Here is a 13,878-nt window from a genome sequence, read left to right as displayed (position 1 = left end):
GCTCAGGAGGTAGAGCGGAAGCCTCCTAACTGGAAGATTAGTGGTTCGATTCCCGGCTTGTCCAGTCCACATGTCGCAGTGTCCTTGAGCAAGACACTGAAACCCCAGTTGCTCCCAGTGATGACACCGGTGTGTGAATGTGTGAGTGTTTGTCAGTGCGAATGGATGGATGTCCAAATAGCTCTCTGTGTGCTACAATGCATAGAAAAGCACTATACAAGTATAAGACCATTTGCCATCTTCCTGTAGATTACTAACAAGAAAAGCTTCAGAAACTGGAGGCAGAAATCTCTCATAGCAAGAGTGAACGCTGTGCTACCAAACTGCCATCTGCAGTCATTTCAATCCACTGTGCCAGAAATAACAAGGATTCACTGCTCAGACATGTTTAACCACAGCCTCTTTACAATAATCTTGCAACTGTGATACCCTTCAAATTGTGAGAGAGGTGAATGACAGAAAAAAAGACAAGAAAGTTAAATATCTGGTACCACCTGCTGGTCACAGTCAGAGAGCAAACACCAACACATCTACATGCTGTCATCTATTCTTTTTCCTCTAACACCTGTAAACTCAGGAGAGACAAATATAGAACTGAACTGAAGCAAACAGCTCACAAAGATATAATACAAAGCATTGAAAAACAGCACTGAACTTGTTTGAGTGTACTGCTAAAGGTGTAGAGGAAGGATTTATTCATGATTTTGTTTGAAATTCATTGCCTGAGAGTTCTCCAGCCTATTATAACCAGTAAAACAACATGAATATTCAATGTGAAATGCCTCTCTCCTCTGGATGGCCCCGAGGACCCGATGGCTGATTGTGATCCATGGCAGCTGACAATCGGCCCATTGCAGAGGGCCATAACCCAGTGCTTGTGTGCTGATGACGGTGTGAGGCAGCGGGTGCAATTCGAACAGTAATTGGACATTACTCCTGCGGAGAAAAGCTAAAAGCATCTCTGCCACTCTTTGTGCTGACATTCCTCTTTTACTCTCATCACACTCTTCTCCATTTCCCTTCGCTTTGGCCAGTGCTCCTTTAATTGTAATGGGCTTTCTGGGAGTGTTAAAAGCAGCTCAGAGACACCGGACATCACTTTAACAAATACAGATAGAACCTTTGTCATTTACCCCCCTGAGCCTGTGTGCTTGTGTGCCTTCATAATGAAAGCCAATGATGATAATTGAGGCTTTTCACCCTTTTTTGCTGTTGAGTACAAATAACACATCTGTGACTGAACTGTAAATATTTCTAGTGTATAATCATGTCTGTATGTGAATGTGTGTGTCAGGTGAATTATCATCACAGCAATCTTTTTCCTTTAGCCCCAGAAGCCAGGGTTTATCTGTGTTAATAATGTAAGGGTGGATTTAACAGCTCACCAGTTTCTTTGTGCTATCACCATTAAGGCCAAGCTTGAATTTTTAATGAGGACCAAACAAACTCATGCAGCTTTGCAAACATTAACAAAATACTATAGAGTCAAATTTCATCAATCAGCAATCAGCATCACAGGTATAGTTTGAATTAGTTTGCGTGTCTAGGGATCAGTCATCAGTTGGTGGTTATCAGGCTGAATGTCTCTTTGGTTGGACCTGGTATTAGTCCATGTTTAGTTTACCAGGATATACTGTAAAACTGTGTCATATGTCTTTGGGTGATGGAACATGTGACAAATGTAAAATAAACGTGTAGGAGGGAGATTAATTTCCTGACTAGAGGAACAACAAGAGTTGCCATTAACCTCTGGGCAGCAGAAGACCCTTAACTTAATTGTAATATTGTGGAAGACAAGCTTCATAAAGCTTTACAGGAAGAGAAGTATACTCTTAAACTCATCGCGGAGCTGAAGACTTTACATAGAAGGAGTACACTCTTAATCAGTAGGGGAGATTACCATTTACATTTAACCCAAAAATAATTTGACTGTTGAGCTGCTGCTTTTACAAGATGGCAGAGTTTGTGTAATTATGGATTTAAGCTGTAGAATCAAGAACAACATTTACTTTGGTTTTTATTTTTCCAGTGAACAGAAAGTTTAGTTTGTCAGTAAAACTTTGGATCTTGAAAATGCACCCAGGATACGCCAGCAACTGTTTCTGAAGCTGCTGATTGCTGATATCTGTCAACATTCATAACTGGCAGAAAGCTATATAGAAATAATACTGAAAAATCAATAAAAATATTCACACCTCTGCAGGATTTTATGCTGTGCTTGACAGCAGGGAAAGTTTTCTCTAACAGCATTTACTTAACAGTCCATAAACATGCCATAAAAAAGGCATGCTATGTTTTTGATGGGTTTTAAAAAGAAAAACACACCAGTGACACCAGAACACCCACACTCATTGTTTTTTGTGTAAGCCAATCAGTAACCTTACCACTAGTAAGTCCACCCTCTCGGTGAAGCTGCTTACTAATAAGGAAAATAATATGTTTGCTGGAGGAGACCCATGGCAGGCCACACTCTCCTGTCTCTAGACAAACACCGAGTGGGCAGAGACAGAGGTTTGCAGTGTATAACTGTCTGGTCATTCTAACTTTAAAGAAAAAAATGGGGAAATGATTTTTGTCATTATTTCTATCAGTTATTCCTATAATGTATCTATTTTTCAACAAGTGTGACCGCAGAAAATGCCAGGACATCACTTTAAGCCAAATCATTGCTTTAGTTTAACTGGACCTGATTTAAAGCAGTGAGATGTGTTGTGATGCCCTGACAGCCCACAGAGTGGTGGCCAGCAGTGTCACCATGCGTCTGCAGTGAACCTAACAAGTAAAAAAAAAAAAAAAAAAAAGTAATTGAAAACTGATAGCAACAGATCTCCAGAAATGTAATTGATCAATCAGAATAAAAGCATTGAATAATAATAACTGGGATTTTTTTGATATACAAGTTCAATAAAAGGTGAATACAGGCCATCAAAATGTTTTTTTGTTTTGTTTTGTTTTGAGACAACTGTCCTTGTACTGTATCACACATCTCATCATGCCACTTCAAAGGAGCTGTAACAGTGATTCTTTCTTTGAGCACAACTTTTTCAATTAGTCGCCCTGTCAGTGTAATTGGGCTGCAGAGCCTTGATTGGGCCTGGAGGCCTGTTGACGAACACTAGTAGAGGCTAAACCAGGCCAAGCTGTAATTAATGTGATGGAAAGAGAGGAGGAACTGTATGTGTGTACTCTAGATTATTACTGTATGCGCATGATAAATTCCTATCACTCCCTAGTGACATTCATATCATAGTCTCTTCTAATGATAATTTAATAGTTATAACATTCAAATAAGTCCACAAAACAGATTTCTAATCATTCTCCCATTTGTGCATGTAGCATTTTCTCATAAAGCCAAGAATGTGTACTGCAGAATATAGTGAGACTATAGTGAACCCAGTGGGAAGCACTCAGAGGTATACATATGATGGACTCACGAGAGATTGGTGCAGAGGCTGTGTATATTTCCAGAGATCTAAGCTGGTTGTGATTGATCTTTCCTTCTGCTATTAGATTGGTATTGATGTGCCAGTAGGACAGATGCCCACACCTACAGCCAGGGTCACGCTTCAGAAACTCAAATTTAATCGAAATAATAATACATTTTTTATGATCAAGCTGCACAGCGGTTTGGAAGCAAGCTGTGAGTTGAAGAGAGTGTGCAGGGTAACATTAGCACTGAGCATTTACAGCCAGCATTTACGAGTCTGCACTAAAACACACCATGCATGCAGTGGAAACTGGGAAACATAACGGCAAAACACTTGGTGTTTAAGATTCAAAAGCTATGACACGAGTTCATTCAGAGCGAGGCTCGGACAGTCAGCATTTGAGAGGCTTTGAAGTATTTCATTATCTCTGCTTTTAAAATGTCTCCACATGATTAACAACTGCTACGAAATGCTTCACATCTGAAAACAATCTAGACTTGCTCATCTACAAACTCATTTAAATTCAATTTTCTCATCCATCCTCATTTCTAACAGCCTTGTAACCTTCTAGGTTAAAAACGCCATGAAAGGAAACTTGTACAGGCCAACATTTTAAACAAAATGCCAGTATTAAGAGCTGTAAATACTTCATTGATACTAGTGTGTCACCCTCGGGCACGGCTGAAGGACCTTTTTCTTGTTATTATTTCATTGTTACAGAGGAAGGGAGAAAGCACAAGAGAAGGGAAGGAACAAGAGGGATGGAAGAGAAAATGAGATAAAGAAGAAAGGTGGATAGATAGACAAATAGATAGATAGAGAGAGGGAGACAGAGCAGCCGTGTGGCAGAGGCAGGGAGAATTAAAGAGGCTTTTTTGTGACGTTTAATATCCATTCATTGGCTGGAATGCTGACACAGTGAGAGCACTGCGCTCAGGATTTATAGCCACTTCTAATGGGCATGCCCAGAACCAAAGCACTGCAGTCAGCACATTCTCCCTCTGTGTATGCACACTCAGAAAGACAGCTGGCTGTGCGCATGCACATGCACACACACACACACACATACACACACACCTGAGTAAGTGATGTCTGAGTGCATGTATCACTGAAGCCACTGGATGTGGGAAAGTATGGATGAAGTGCTGTTGGGTGATTGTTTGCAACAAAACACGACGTACAGTACTGAACATATACAAACACACCTTTATAGAGCTATCTTTGTGAGGATACACCAATATAATGCATTGTTTACCCCCATACATTAAATGTAACCATCACGACTACATGCCTTACATCAACCTAAACCTAATTTTGGCCTTAACCCTATGAAGTTGTGTCAGAAAGTCAGGGCTGATAAAATGTCCTCACTCCCATGGTATAAAGTCAGTCTGGTCCTCACAATGTACAGCCATTCAACTACACAGACACACTCAGACAAACAAACACTGACCTGCCCAGCTGGGGGTCTCCATGTACAGCCAACTGGTCGCAGAGAAGGAACCTTTATGCTGCCCTGTCAGACAAGCAGAAGCCAGAGGGAAAATCAGCTTAGTTATGATGCATGCATTTTACCACCACACAAACCATCCAGTCATGAGACAGAGGCCTGATTCACATTATGTGTTAAAGATCGGATGTAACCTGTACAACTCCTCTATGAATTTTCAGGCCTTCACGTTTAGAACCCAAATGTGTTTCAGCATAGCCTAGAAAGACTTAGTGTCCTGCAGCAAGCTTAGAAAAAAAAATCAAGTAGCACGATTATCCCAGAGGAAATTGTTTGAAATGTCAACAACTTTACAAGATTGCACAGACTATTATACACTCAGTTGAGAATGTATTAGGTACACCAAGTGAAAAAAAATTCTAATTTAACAGCCATGTAATAAATGCTAACTTCAGGAAGGTTGTTGAAACTGTGTGTGTTAATTCAACTTTATGGTCAGTTCGGAGGCTGCAGTTTGTTGTGCTGTTGAGAGATATTGCAAGTGTTTCTAACTCCTTGATATAAACATTGCTGTTACATCACTGCCTTCCTACATACTTCTGTTAGATCTGTGTGCTCTTTTTTTTCTTATACAATTCATTTGCAAGTTAAGTTTTTATTTAGTTCACATTTGAGGATTTCTTTATATTGTGATTTTTTATTTAACAGTTACATTAAACAAGCCCCATTTTATATTATTTCTATAAAAGGAAAGAAGACTCCCCATTGAAGAAGCAAAAAAGAGACTTATATACATAAGAGAAATTATTGCTGATGAACAGGCCTCCACCAGAACTGCACTTAGAGAAGACTAGGAACATTATGTAAGAATATTAAAAGAACAGTTTAAAATATCTTTTTTTGTTTAGATGAAAATTCAAATGACCTTGCCCAGAGAGAGCTCCTGATTATTTTAGATGATTCATAGACAACTACAGTGGCATGAATTAATCAAGGTTATTCAAGGAAAATAAATATTTCATCCAGCCTATCAGTGACCATAGTGACAGAGTCACACTCATGAAACTGACACTCATAGTAATAGTAATATAGATCATCTGAAATCAGATCTGGTGGTGATGCTGCAATGTCATCATGCACACACAGAACTGTGCTCCCAAGACCCAACACAAAAACAAAGAGGGAAAAAATGATAAATGACTTTTTGGGAGTGTTCCTATAGCCAAACAGCAGCTGTGACAGCACGCTTGTTGGTGATGGTGGGCGAGGCGGCACCTCTCACTGCTCATTGCTGTATTATGGTAATTAGCTGGGTGTAAAGTTGGAGCGAGACCTATTCTGATTAAAAATGCATGCGGCGAGCACAGGATGGCAACAACTCTGTGTATATGAGCATCTTTTAAATGGTTGGCATTAATCTGATCTATAGTTGTACTCCCTCCAGTGGTTTTCTGCACTTTGTGTGTGTGTTCTTGTACCTGTTAGATAGTGAGGACCAGGAAAAAAAGGTTGTTGTTTTTTTACTACAGAGTGAGGACACTTTGGTTGGTCCTCACTTTGAGAAACACCTTTTTAAACCTCACTTTTAGGGTTAAGATTAGAATTAGCTTTAGTTTAGGATTAGTGTAAGGGGCTAGGGGATGCAATGTGTCAGTGAGTGTTCTCCCTGAGATAGAAGTACATGTGTTTGTGTGTGTACATATTTTCTGTGGTTAAGTAGGCACATTCTTAATGTGAAACCATCACTGTGAGAACATTTTGGCTGGTCCTCACAACTTCAAAGATGCTTTGAGGGCTAAGATTTTTGTTTTAGGGTTTGGGATAGAATTCAGTGAGTTCTGTACTTGACTGTAATCCTTAAGGTAAAGGCATATGGAATGCGTCATGTCAAAGAGTGTCCACGCTGCTACAGAAAGGGAAGTGTGTGTGTGTGTGTGAGTGTCTGTGATGAAAGTCAAGATTTGTAATTCCATGTTTGGTTATAAGAGAATAGAGTGAAAATCAAAGCTAGGGGAGAAAGAGCAAAACATACTGTACATACAGAGGGGAGTAGAACTAATAAGGTTAAAAATACAGGGTAAAACTGTTAAAAGATGAGGAACTGAAGGAAAGGACAACTATATAATATAGATTTAGATGGAGAACAGCAAAAGGTAGCAGTGTGTGAAACAATAATGAATCAGTTCACAATAATGATAGAGTCCATTCGGCAAACAACAGCAAACAGATAATTAGCTGTCAGTAGAATGTATAATATAGTTTCATCTTTCCACTGACTCAGAGCAATATCAGATATATGAGAAAATAATTTAGCAAATATAGACAAAAAATCACCCCCAAATGCATTTATTCTTCTTAACACACACACGTGTGAGTGCACACAACTATGCATAATACTGCAGGTCTTGAGTAAAGAAATTTTTACTGACTTTCATTTACGCTCTAACACATACATAAATATCACTCCTGATGTACAGTATTATCATTTTCACAGTGCCATAATATTGCCTGAAAAACATGCAAACAAACGCCATTTTCTGAGTATTACAATTCCGCTTATATGTGTTGAGAGGGTCGCTACTAAACTAGTACATTTGGATTGAGGGTGCCAGCCTACACTTATTTAGGTTGTGATTATATCTGAATAAGCATGTAAACTACAGAGACGCTGTATTCACTAGAGGAAGAACACTGATTTTAGACTAAAGATAGTGGTATTGTAGTGGTGCATACCAGCTACTCCAGGCCCATGGAGTTCAGGAAGGTGAACTGAACAAAAAACAAAACAAAACAGAAAAACTGAGTATTGCTTAATGTTGGCATAGCTTAGTGGTTTTATTATCCTCTGAGAATGGGGAATAAAAGCCGTCTGAACTTGTCCAGACTGTGCTACTGCTTGTGTGCTACTCACCATTCCAGTGCACTCACAGAACTTCACATTTCAGACAATCACTGCAGTCATTAGCCAGTGATGGGTTGCAAGTCTCCAGAAATATCAAATAGCACTGTGTTGCATAGCAACATACTACATAGCAGAGTGTGTGTGTGAATTAGGCAGTGTGTGTAAAAATCCTCTTTGATTAAAAAGTATGTGTTCATGGGCTGTAGCTGCTGTGGTGCAACCCCCACATCTAAGTGCAGTGTTTATGATGCTCTGTGATGCTTTGGCTATGATCATTTTTAGTTTAGGTTCACTTTAACTGTAAAAAAAAAAAAAAAAAAGGTTTGTGCATGCTCTTTTTACTTTTTGGATGAAATATTAATTACTGCAAAATATCAATGGAAAGGCAGGAATGTTAATTCTGGTAGTGTGCAGTCAGTGGACAGCACCAGCAGATTCAAAACATGCATATTCAGTGTTTTCATATTGACTCAGATGACCTTTATGTGAGAGCAGTAACTAGTAATGCTGAATCAAATGAAAATTATCACCCGCCCCCACAGAGCTACACAGCCTTGTAAGCTAATTTAGCCCATTGTTTTGTTTTTAGGTAACAGCCTTTGAGAACAATTGTATGTCTTTGTTTGCACTGGAGGAGTTTTGTCAAGTCTGAGAAAATGACCCTCATAATTTCATCATTTCTGTGAGCCCAAAGTAAGGCTCTGGCTTTAAGTTTGACACATACTGTACTACTACTACTAACAGTAATGATAATAGTAAAGTGTCTGGCCAGACTCAGATGTGCAACAGAAATCTAATAGCAGCTGGATGTAGAGGTCTAACACTAGTTACCACAATGTCTACACTCTGTACAAACCTCATCTGTCATCAACATATTTATGTGCGTTCTCGCCTGTTGTTGCTGCTGCTACTGCTGCTGGTTCTAATGAATAGCAGGAGGATAAATAATGTTCAGGGTGGTAGACTGGGAAGAGCTAAACCAGAAGTCGGTCTGACCAGCATGGCCATGGACATTTTGTCAGACAACACGATGTCCTGACCCTTCAGCTTTTACAGCATTGCCACTTTCTCAGATGATCTGTGAGTTTTGAAACAGTGATCTGCTCAAGGAAAGACATTGTTTTATGTGTCTATGAATCTGTGTGTGTGTGTGTGCGCACGTGTGTCAGAGCTGAGCACTTCGACTACTAGCCCCTGGCAGGTGACTGGGCCTGATTCCATTAAGCTGTAATTTGGCCCATGCTTAATCAAATCAACTTTAATACCTCCAGTCAAATTACAACAGCCTCCTGTGTACCATTACAGAGAGCCAGAGAAGAAGAGATGGAGGGAAAGGGGTGGAACATAAAAATGGAGATAGGGAAGTGGTAAGGCAATAGTGAAAATGAGATGTTGTGGAGATGAGTGGTAAATCAGCACATACCAGGAAGAAGATAAGAAAAGGTAAAGTAAGAAGTAAGAATATTGGAAGGAGGAGTTACATAGATGAAAATCAAGCTGGAGGGAGGTATAAAGCAAAGAAATGAAGAAAATGAATAAAAGAAGTAGGTGAGAAACAACATAGCAGAATGCAGTGACCATGTGTGTGACAGAGAGCGAGTGAGAGAGCCATGGCAGCCAAGAGGACCAAGGATTTAAATAATCACTTCCCTTTTCACTGCGATTTACATTGACTGTGTTTGTGTGAGAAACAGGTTATTAAAAACTAAACTGGCCTCTTCCTCTAATAAATATTAGAGTTTCTCATTTCTAATATGACAGATATTACTGTATTTAGTTGGTTTTATTATATTATGCATTTACAAATGAACACTGCAAGGATCCTGTAATTTTGGTGATGGTGTAAACACTGGTACTGTGTGTGTGTGTGTGTGTTTAAAACAAAATGTCATTATAAGTGTCATTCCACAAACATGACATTTATTTGTAAAAATGTGCAAATAAAAATAAATGGATAAGACATCTTATGAACAAAGCCACTGGTGTGGACACACTGATTCTTTAGTTCAACAAGTATGATTATGACATCTCAGCAAGTATACAAAGTGTCAACCGGGAAGAGCAGGCATTATAAGAAGCAAGCATTAAACTGAGCCAGAGATATGAAAAGTGTTCAAATATACAAGGCAGGTTCATTTTCAGTGCATTTGTATTCAAATTACTTTGCCAGTTTTGTCAGGAGGCCAAGATCATATCATTCAGCAATCCTGACCATGGGGGGTAGACAGTTTTGTTGCCAACAATTTGTAGAACTCTGTGAGTGACATCTCAGTTGTATCTTGCCTAGTATGCAGACTAGTGATTTCTTTCTACTACATTAAAGCTAGATTGGGTGCATGTTCAAAACAGGGCCGACTTGTCAAACATACAGATTAATACTGATGATAGTAAGAGAGGAATTTGAACACTGATTAATGACAGCATACAGTAGGCATGCATAAAACTTTCTTAAAGCAAAGCATTTATGGTCTAACAAAAGAAGAGCAAATATAGTCATTCCTAAAAAAGAAAGAGTTAAGTTTCATTGATTCAGGAAAGCCATAAATGAGCAGGACCACTTGTAGCTACAGTAGTACACCTCAAACCTTTACTGGGTTTGAGGTGTGGCTCACCAAGACTGGCTCTAACACTGGTTAAGTGAGAAATGTTGCATATGGAAATGCTTACTATTTAATCATAAGTCCTCCACCTGGTTGTACAACTGAATTTGTTACTCACATATCCTCCTCTAAGGTTGCATGTGACTTCTTGTATAAAGCTTTAGCCACTTACATCAGATCACATAGCGTAGTCATTTCTGATCTAACAAAACTGAAACACCCTGCATATTCCCAATGTAAAGGAACATACCTTTTGTAAACCTACCCAATTACTGCAAAATATTCCTATAGCATGTCCTGCACTATAGGAAATATAATCTTCTCAGATCCTATTCCTTGTTTCTTGAGCAAATTAACAAAAGGGAGTTTGAAATTTAGCAGCTGTTTTACTGTGAGTCTTTGTAGTCCCCCAGACTTTTTGAAAGACAGATAAGTGTTACACTTGTGACATTGTCAACTCAAGTGTTGCAAATGAGATTAAAAACAAAAGAGAGGCCTGAGGGGATTTGGCAGGGCAGCAGAAAGATCCACAAGATGCTCACCAGCCTGATAATATGCAGTTCGGAGTTATCAGTGGAAAATTAGCTTTTAAACAATCATCATGAATAAAATGAAAAATCACATATCCATGTCGAATGATCCCTTTATAGCCACAAATATACATAGTATAGCTAACTTGATGCAAAAAAAGCCAAAAGCTGATGCTAAAGCTATTCCATACACTTTGTAAATTCTCCAGGCAGAAAATTATATTAAAATAACTCTAGTAATTGTACTTTACATGCCATGGAATAAAAATTACAAACATGCAACAAACATTCTCAAATTGTGCTTATGGGAAATTTTAATAAAGAAAAAAAAGGTCAAATGTGAAGACAGAAAAGTCATGAAAAAGATGTCCTTTCCACATACACCCTCCTTTCCTACTGTACCAGCCTAACCAAGTCTTTGCAACAGTTCTCGCAGCATGTGTTTGTGAAATACACTCCCCAAATTCTCCTGATGGGGCAAGATGAATGGCTGCAGCCTGGGCGTATTTCAGCACCGCCTTTACTAAACCATGTGGAGCAAATGTTAATGAGAGTTCCCAAATGCCAGAGCACATTGAATATAGGCCAGTTTAAACATACAGTCACTGATGAATAACAAAAGCATGGAGAAAGACAAGAGGAAATAAGGCAAGAAAGAAAGCAAGCTCTACTGGCACGTTATATTATAGGTGAGCCTATGAAGAGGAAAACTAAGAAATGACAGGGTAAAAGCAGAAAGAGCAGGATCTAGCAGTGTATTTTGATAGGGAATTTTTTTTTTGACAGAAAACATGAACATCAGGAGAGGAAGCAGATTCAGTGAAGAGTGTGTGCATTATGTAGATCGAGATAGAAAACCTAATAAAAAAACTGAAAAAAAATGTGACGGGTGTTTGCTGATAGGAAGGATGTTAAAATGAAAAACGACTAATTGTAAAACCTTGAAAATAAGAGACGATGCAGAAGAACAGACTCTTCTACAAACACACACAGCCACAAACAACAAAACCACACATAAACAATCATAAAGAGCACAATACTTTACATCCAATTTGTGTTGATTTAAGAAAATGTAAGAAGCCATAAAAGATAACAAGGATGTAAAGTCATATCATAAAAATCCATCATGTCATGCACAAAATCATTTCCGCTCTGGGATGAAGGCAGAAAGTCATTTGCTGTTTGTGTAGGAATGGATAGTTGTTACTATTTGGTTTGTGGCTTGGAATGCTGCAAAAGTCCTACATGAGTGGGTGGTTGAGGATGAGAGCAGGGAAGAAATGAAGGCTGCTTTTCACAGCAGTGATGGGAGCTAAGCTGAGAGGATGTCAGCTGTTAATGCGGGAAAGCCAGCTTCTTCACCAGCAGCAATCTCGCAGAGTCCATCTTGTTTAATTGGAAGCTTCTTCACTAGGAGTAATGGGCCTTTTTATTTGGCGATGTGTACAAGCTGCTGGTTGACACTGGTGTCTGATGAGATCCTATCTGGCTTTGGTTTTCTTTTTATCTAAGAACATTTTTCCAGACACAGGGATGCTTCACTATACTTTTTGGACTATTTCGTATAACCATTATATTTACTGTAAATGTATTATTAGAGCAGGATAAAACAGATACATTTTTACATTTAATTTTTAAGGCAGTCATTTGCAGGATGTCAAATATATGTAAATGCAACAACAGAACCTGACTGGATTCCGCTGATTTTCAGGTGAGCCTAACCCTGCTACAGTGCAAGTGATTCCTTTTGCTGATCTAGGTATATCCATGTGGTTTACCAGATGGCAAATGAGGCTCAACTGCAGGGCCAAAATGAGGAATCAGGGGCTTGTCTCTAACTTAAGTGACATTTGATGGGGGCGGGGGTGGGGGTTTGCAGTTAGAACCTTGGGATGTCATTGTACTTAACCATAGTGAACCCATAAATAGGAAGGTATTAAAGATGCTACTGTGTGCATGTTGAGTTCTGTACACAAACCAAGCTAATCAAACTAAGTGCTGCAAGAAAAAAGTTAATTTAGTTGAAAAGAAGGATGAGACAAAAGAGACACTGTTTCCTTTATGCATCAGTAGCATTGGATTATACACTCACTGGCCACTTTATTAGGTACACCTGTAAATTTTATGCAATTCAATACAACACTTCCATTGAAGCTCAAAATGTTTCAGTTTTTGGTGAAATTGCCATCCATATATAAAATTATATGTTTATTACTGAGGTCATAGTTAAAGGTTTTGTTGTACTGGACTACATTATATTCAGAGGTGTCTATATTATGTCCACAGCTACATACATGAGAGGGTCAGAATATTAGGAACACCTCTAAATAAAATGCAGTCCAGTACAGCACCACCTTCAACGATGACCTCAATAATAAACATACAGTCCCACATACTGTAACTTCACGTTTATGGTTGACTGTCCATACTTATTGAAGATCCACAGTATGCAAAATGGACATTTCAGTCCTCGCCCTCATTTATTGTTCCAGGTCCACATAAAAGCTTGATTGTGGCCATATACTGGAGTATGCTTGGCTGTGTGTTATGGCCACTGATCTTTATGTCTCTCCATACAGGAGGAAGACCCCAGCCTCAGCAAAACATCAGCTAAATAAGCATTCATGCTTGTGCTGTGTGCGTGTATGTGCGTATATGATGGAACTGCCACTGCCACCGCCACCAGTCCATCTGCATACAATTTCCCTGGGGATGCATACAATTGGAGCACTTAAATGAAGCATGCATAAATGGATGAAGCCCCTCTCTCGTCGTATGCAAGGTGTTTCCTGGATGCATGTGTTTTATTCTCTTTTCTACATGCCTGGTGGTGGCAGTTTGGTAATTGAAAGGGAAATGGAGTAAATGAAAGATATAAGGTGGGGATATGACAATAGAGAGGGATGAGCAGACACAACTAATCCCTGGAATAATTCAGGGATCAGATGTGCTGTAAACACCTGAAATG

At 39.1% G+C, this 13,878-nt stretch overlaps 1 protein-coding gene across 5 annotated transcripts in view; it reads right to left on the bottom strand.

Moving 5' to 3' along the window:
- Positions 1-13,878, bottom strand: part of LOC109968637 (RNA binding protein fox-1 homolog 3-like) — a 644,376-nt gene that overhangs the window by 486,717 nt on the left and 143,781 nt on the right. For all 5 annotated transcript variants that reach the window (XM_020615037.1, XM_020615034.1, XM_020615039.1 and 2 more), the window contains exon 2: positions 4,882-4,944. In XM_020615037.1, the coding sequence (XP_020470693.1) occupies positions 4,882-4,903 (22 nt within the window). In that variant the 5' untranslated portion in view covers positions 4,904-4,944. The remainder of the gene's footprint in view (positions 1-4,881; positions 4,945-13,878) is intronic.

This window comes from Monopterus albus, unplaced genomic scaffold (genome assembly GCF_001952655.1).
Source record: "Monopterus albus unplaced genomic scaffold, M_albus_1.0 scaffold156.1, whole genome shotgun sequence".
In the NCBI taxonomy this organism is placed as follows: domain Eukaryota; kingdom Metazoa; phylum Chordata; class Actinopteri; order Synbranchiformes; family Synbranchidae; genus Monopterus; species Monopterus albus.
The sequence above is the reverse complement of the archived record's forward strand: the minus strand, read 5'-3'. Positions and strand labels throughout refer to the sequence as shown.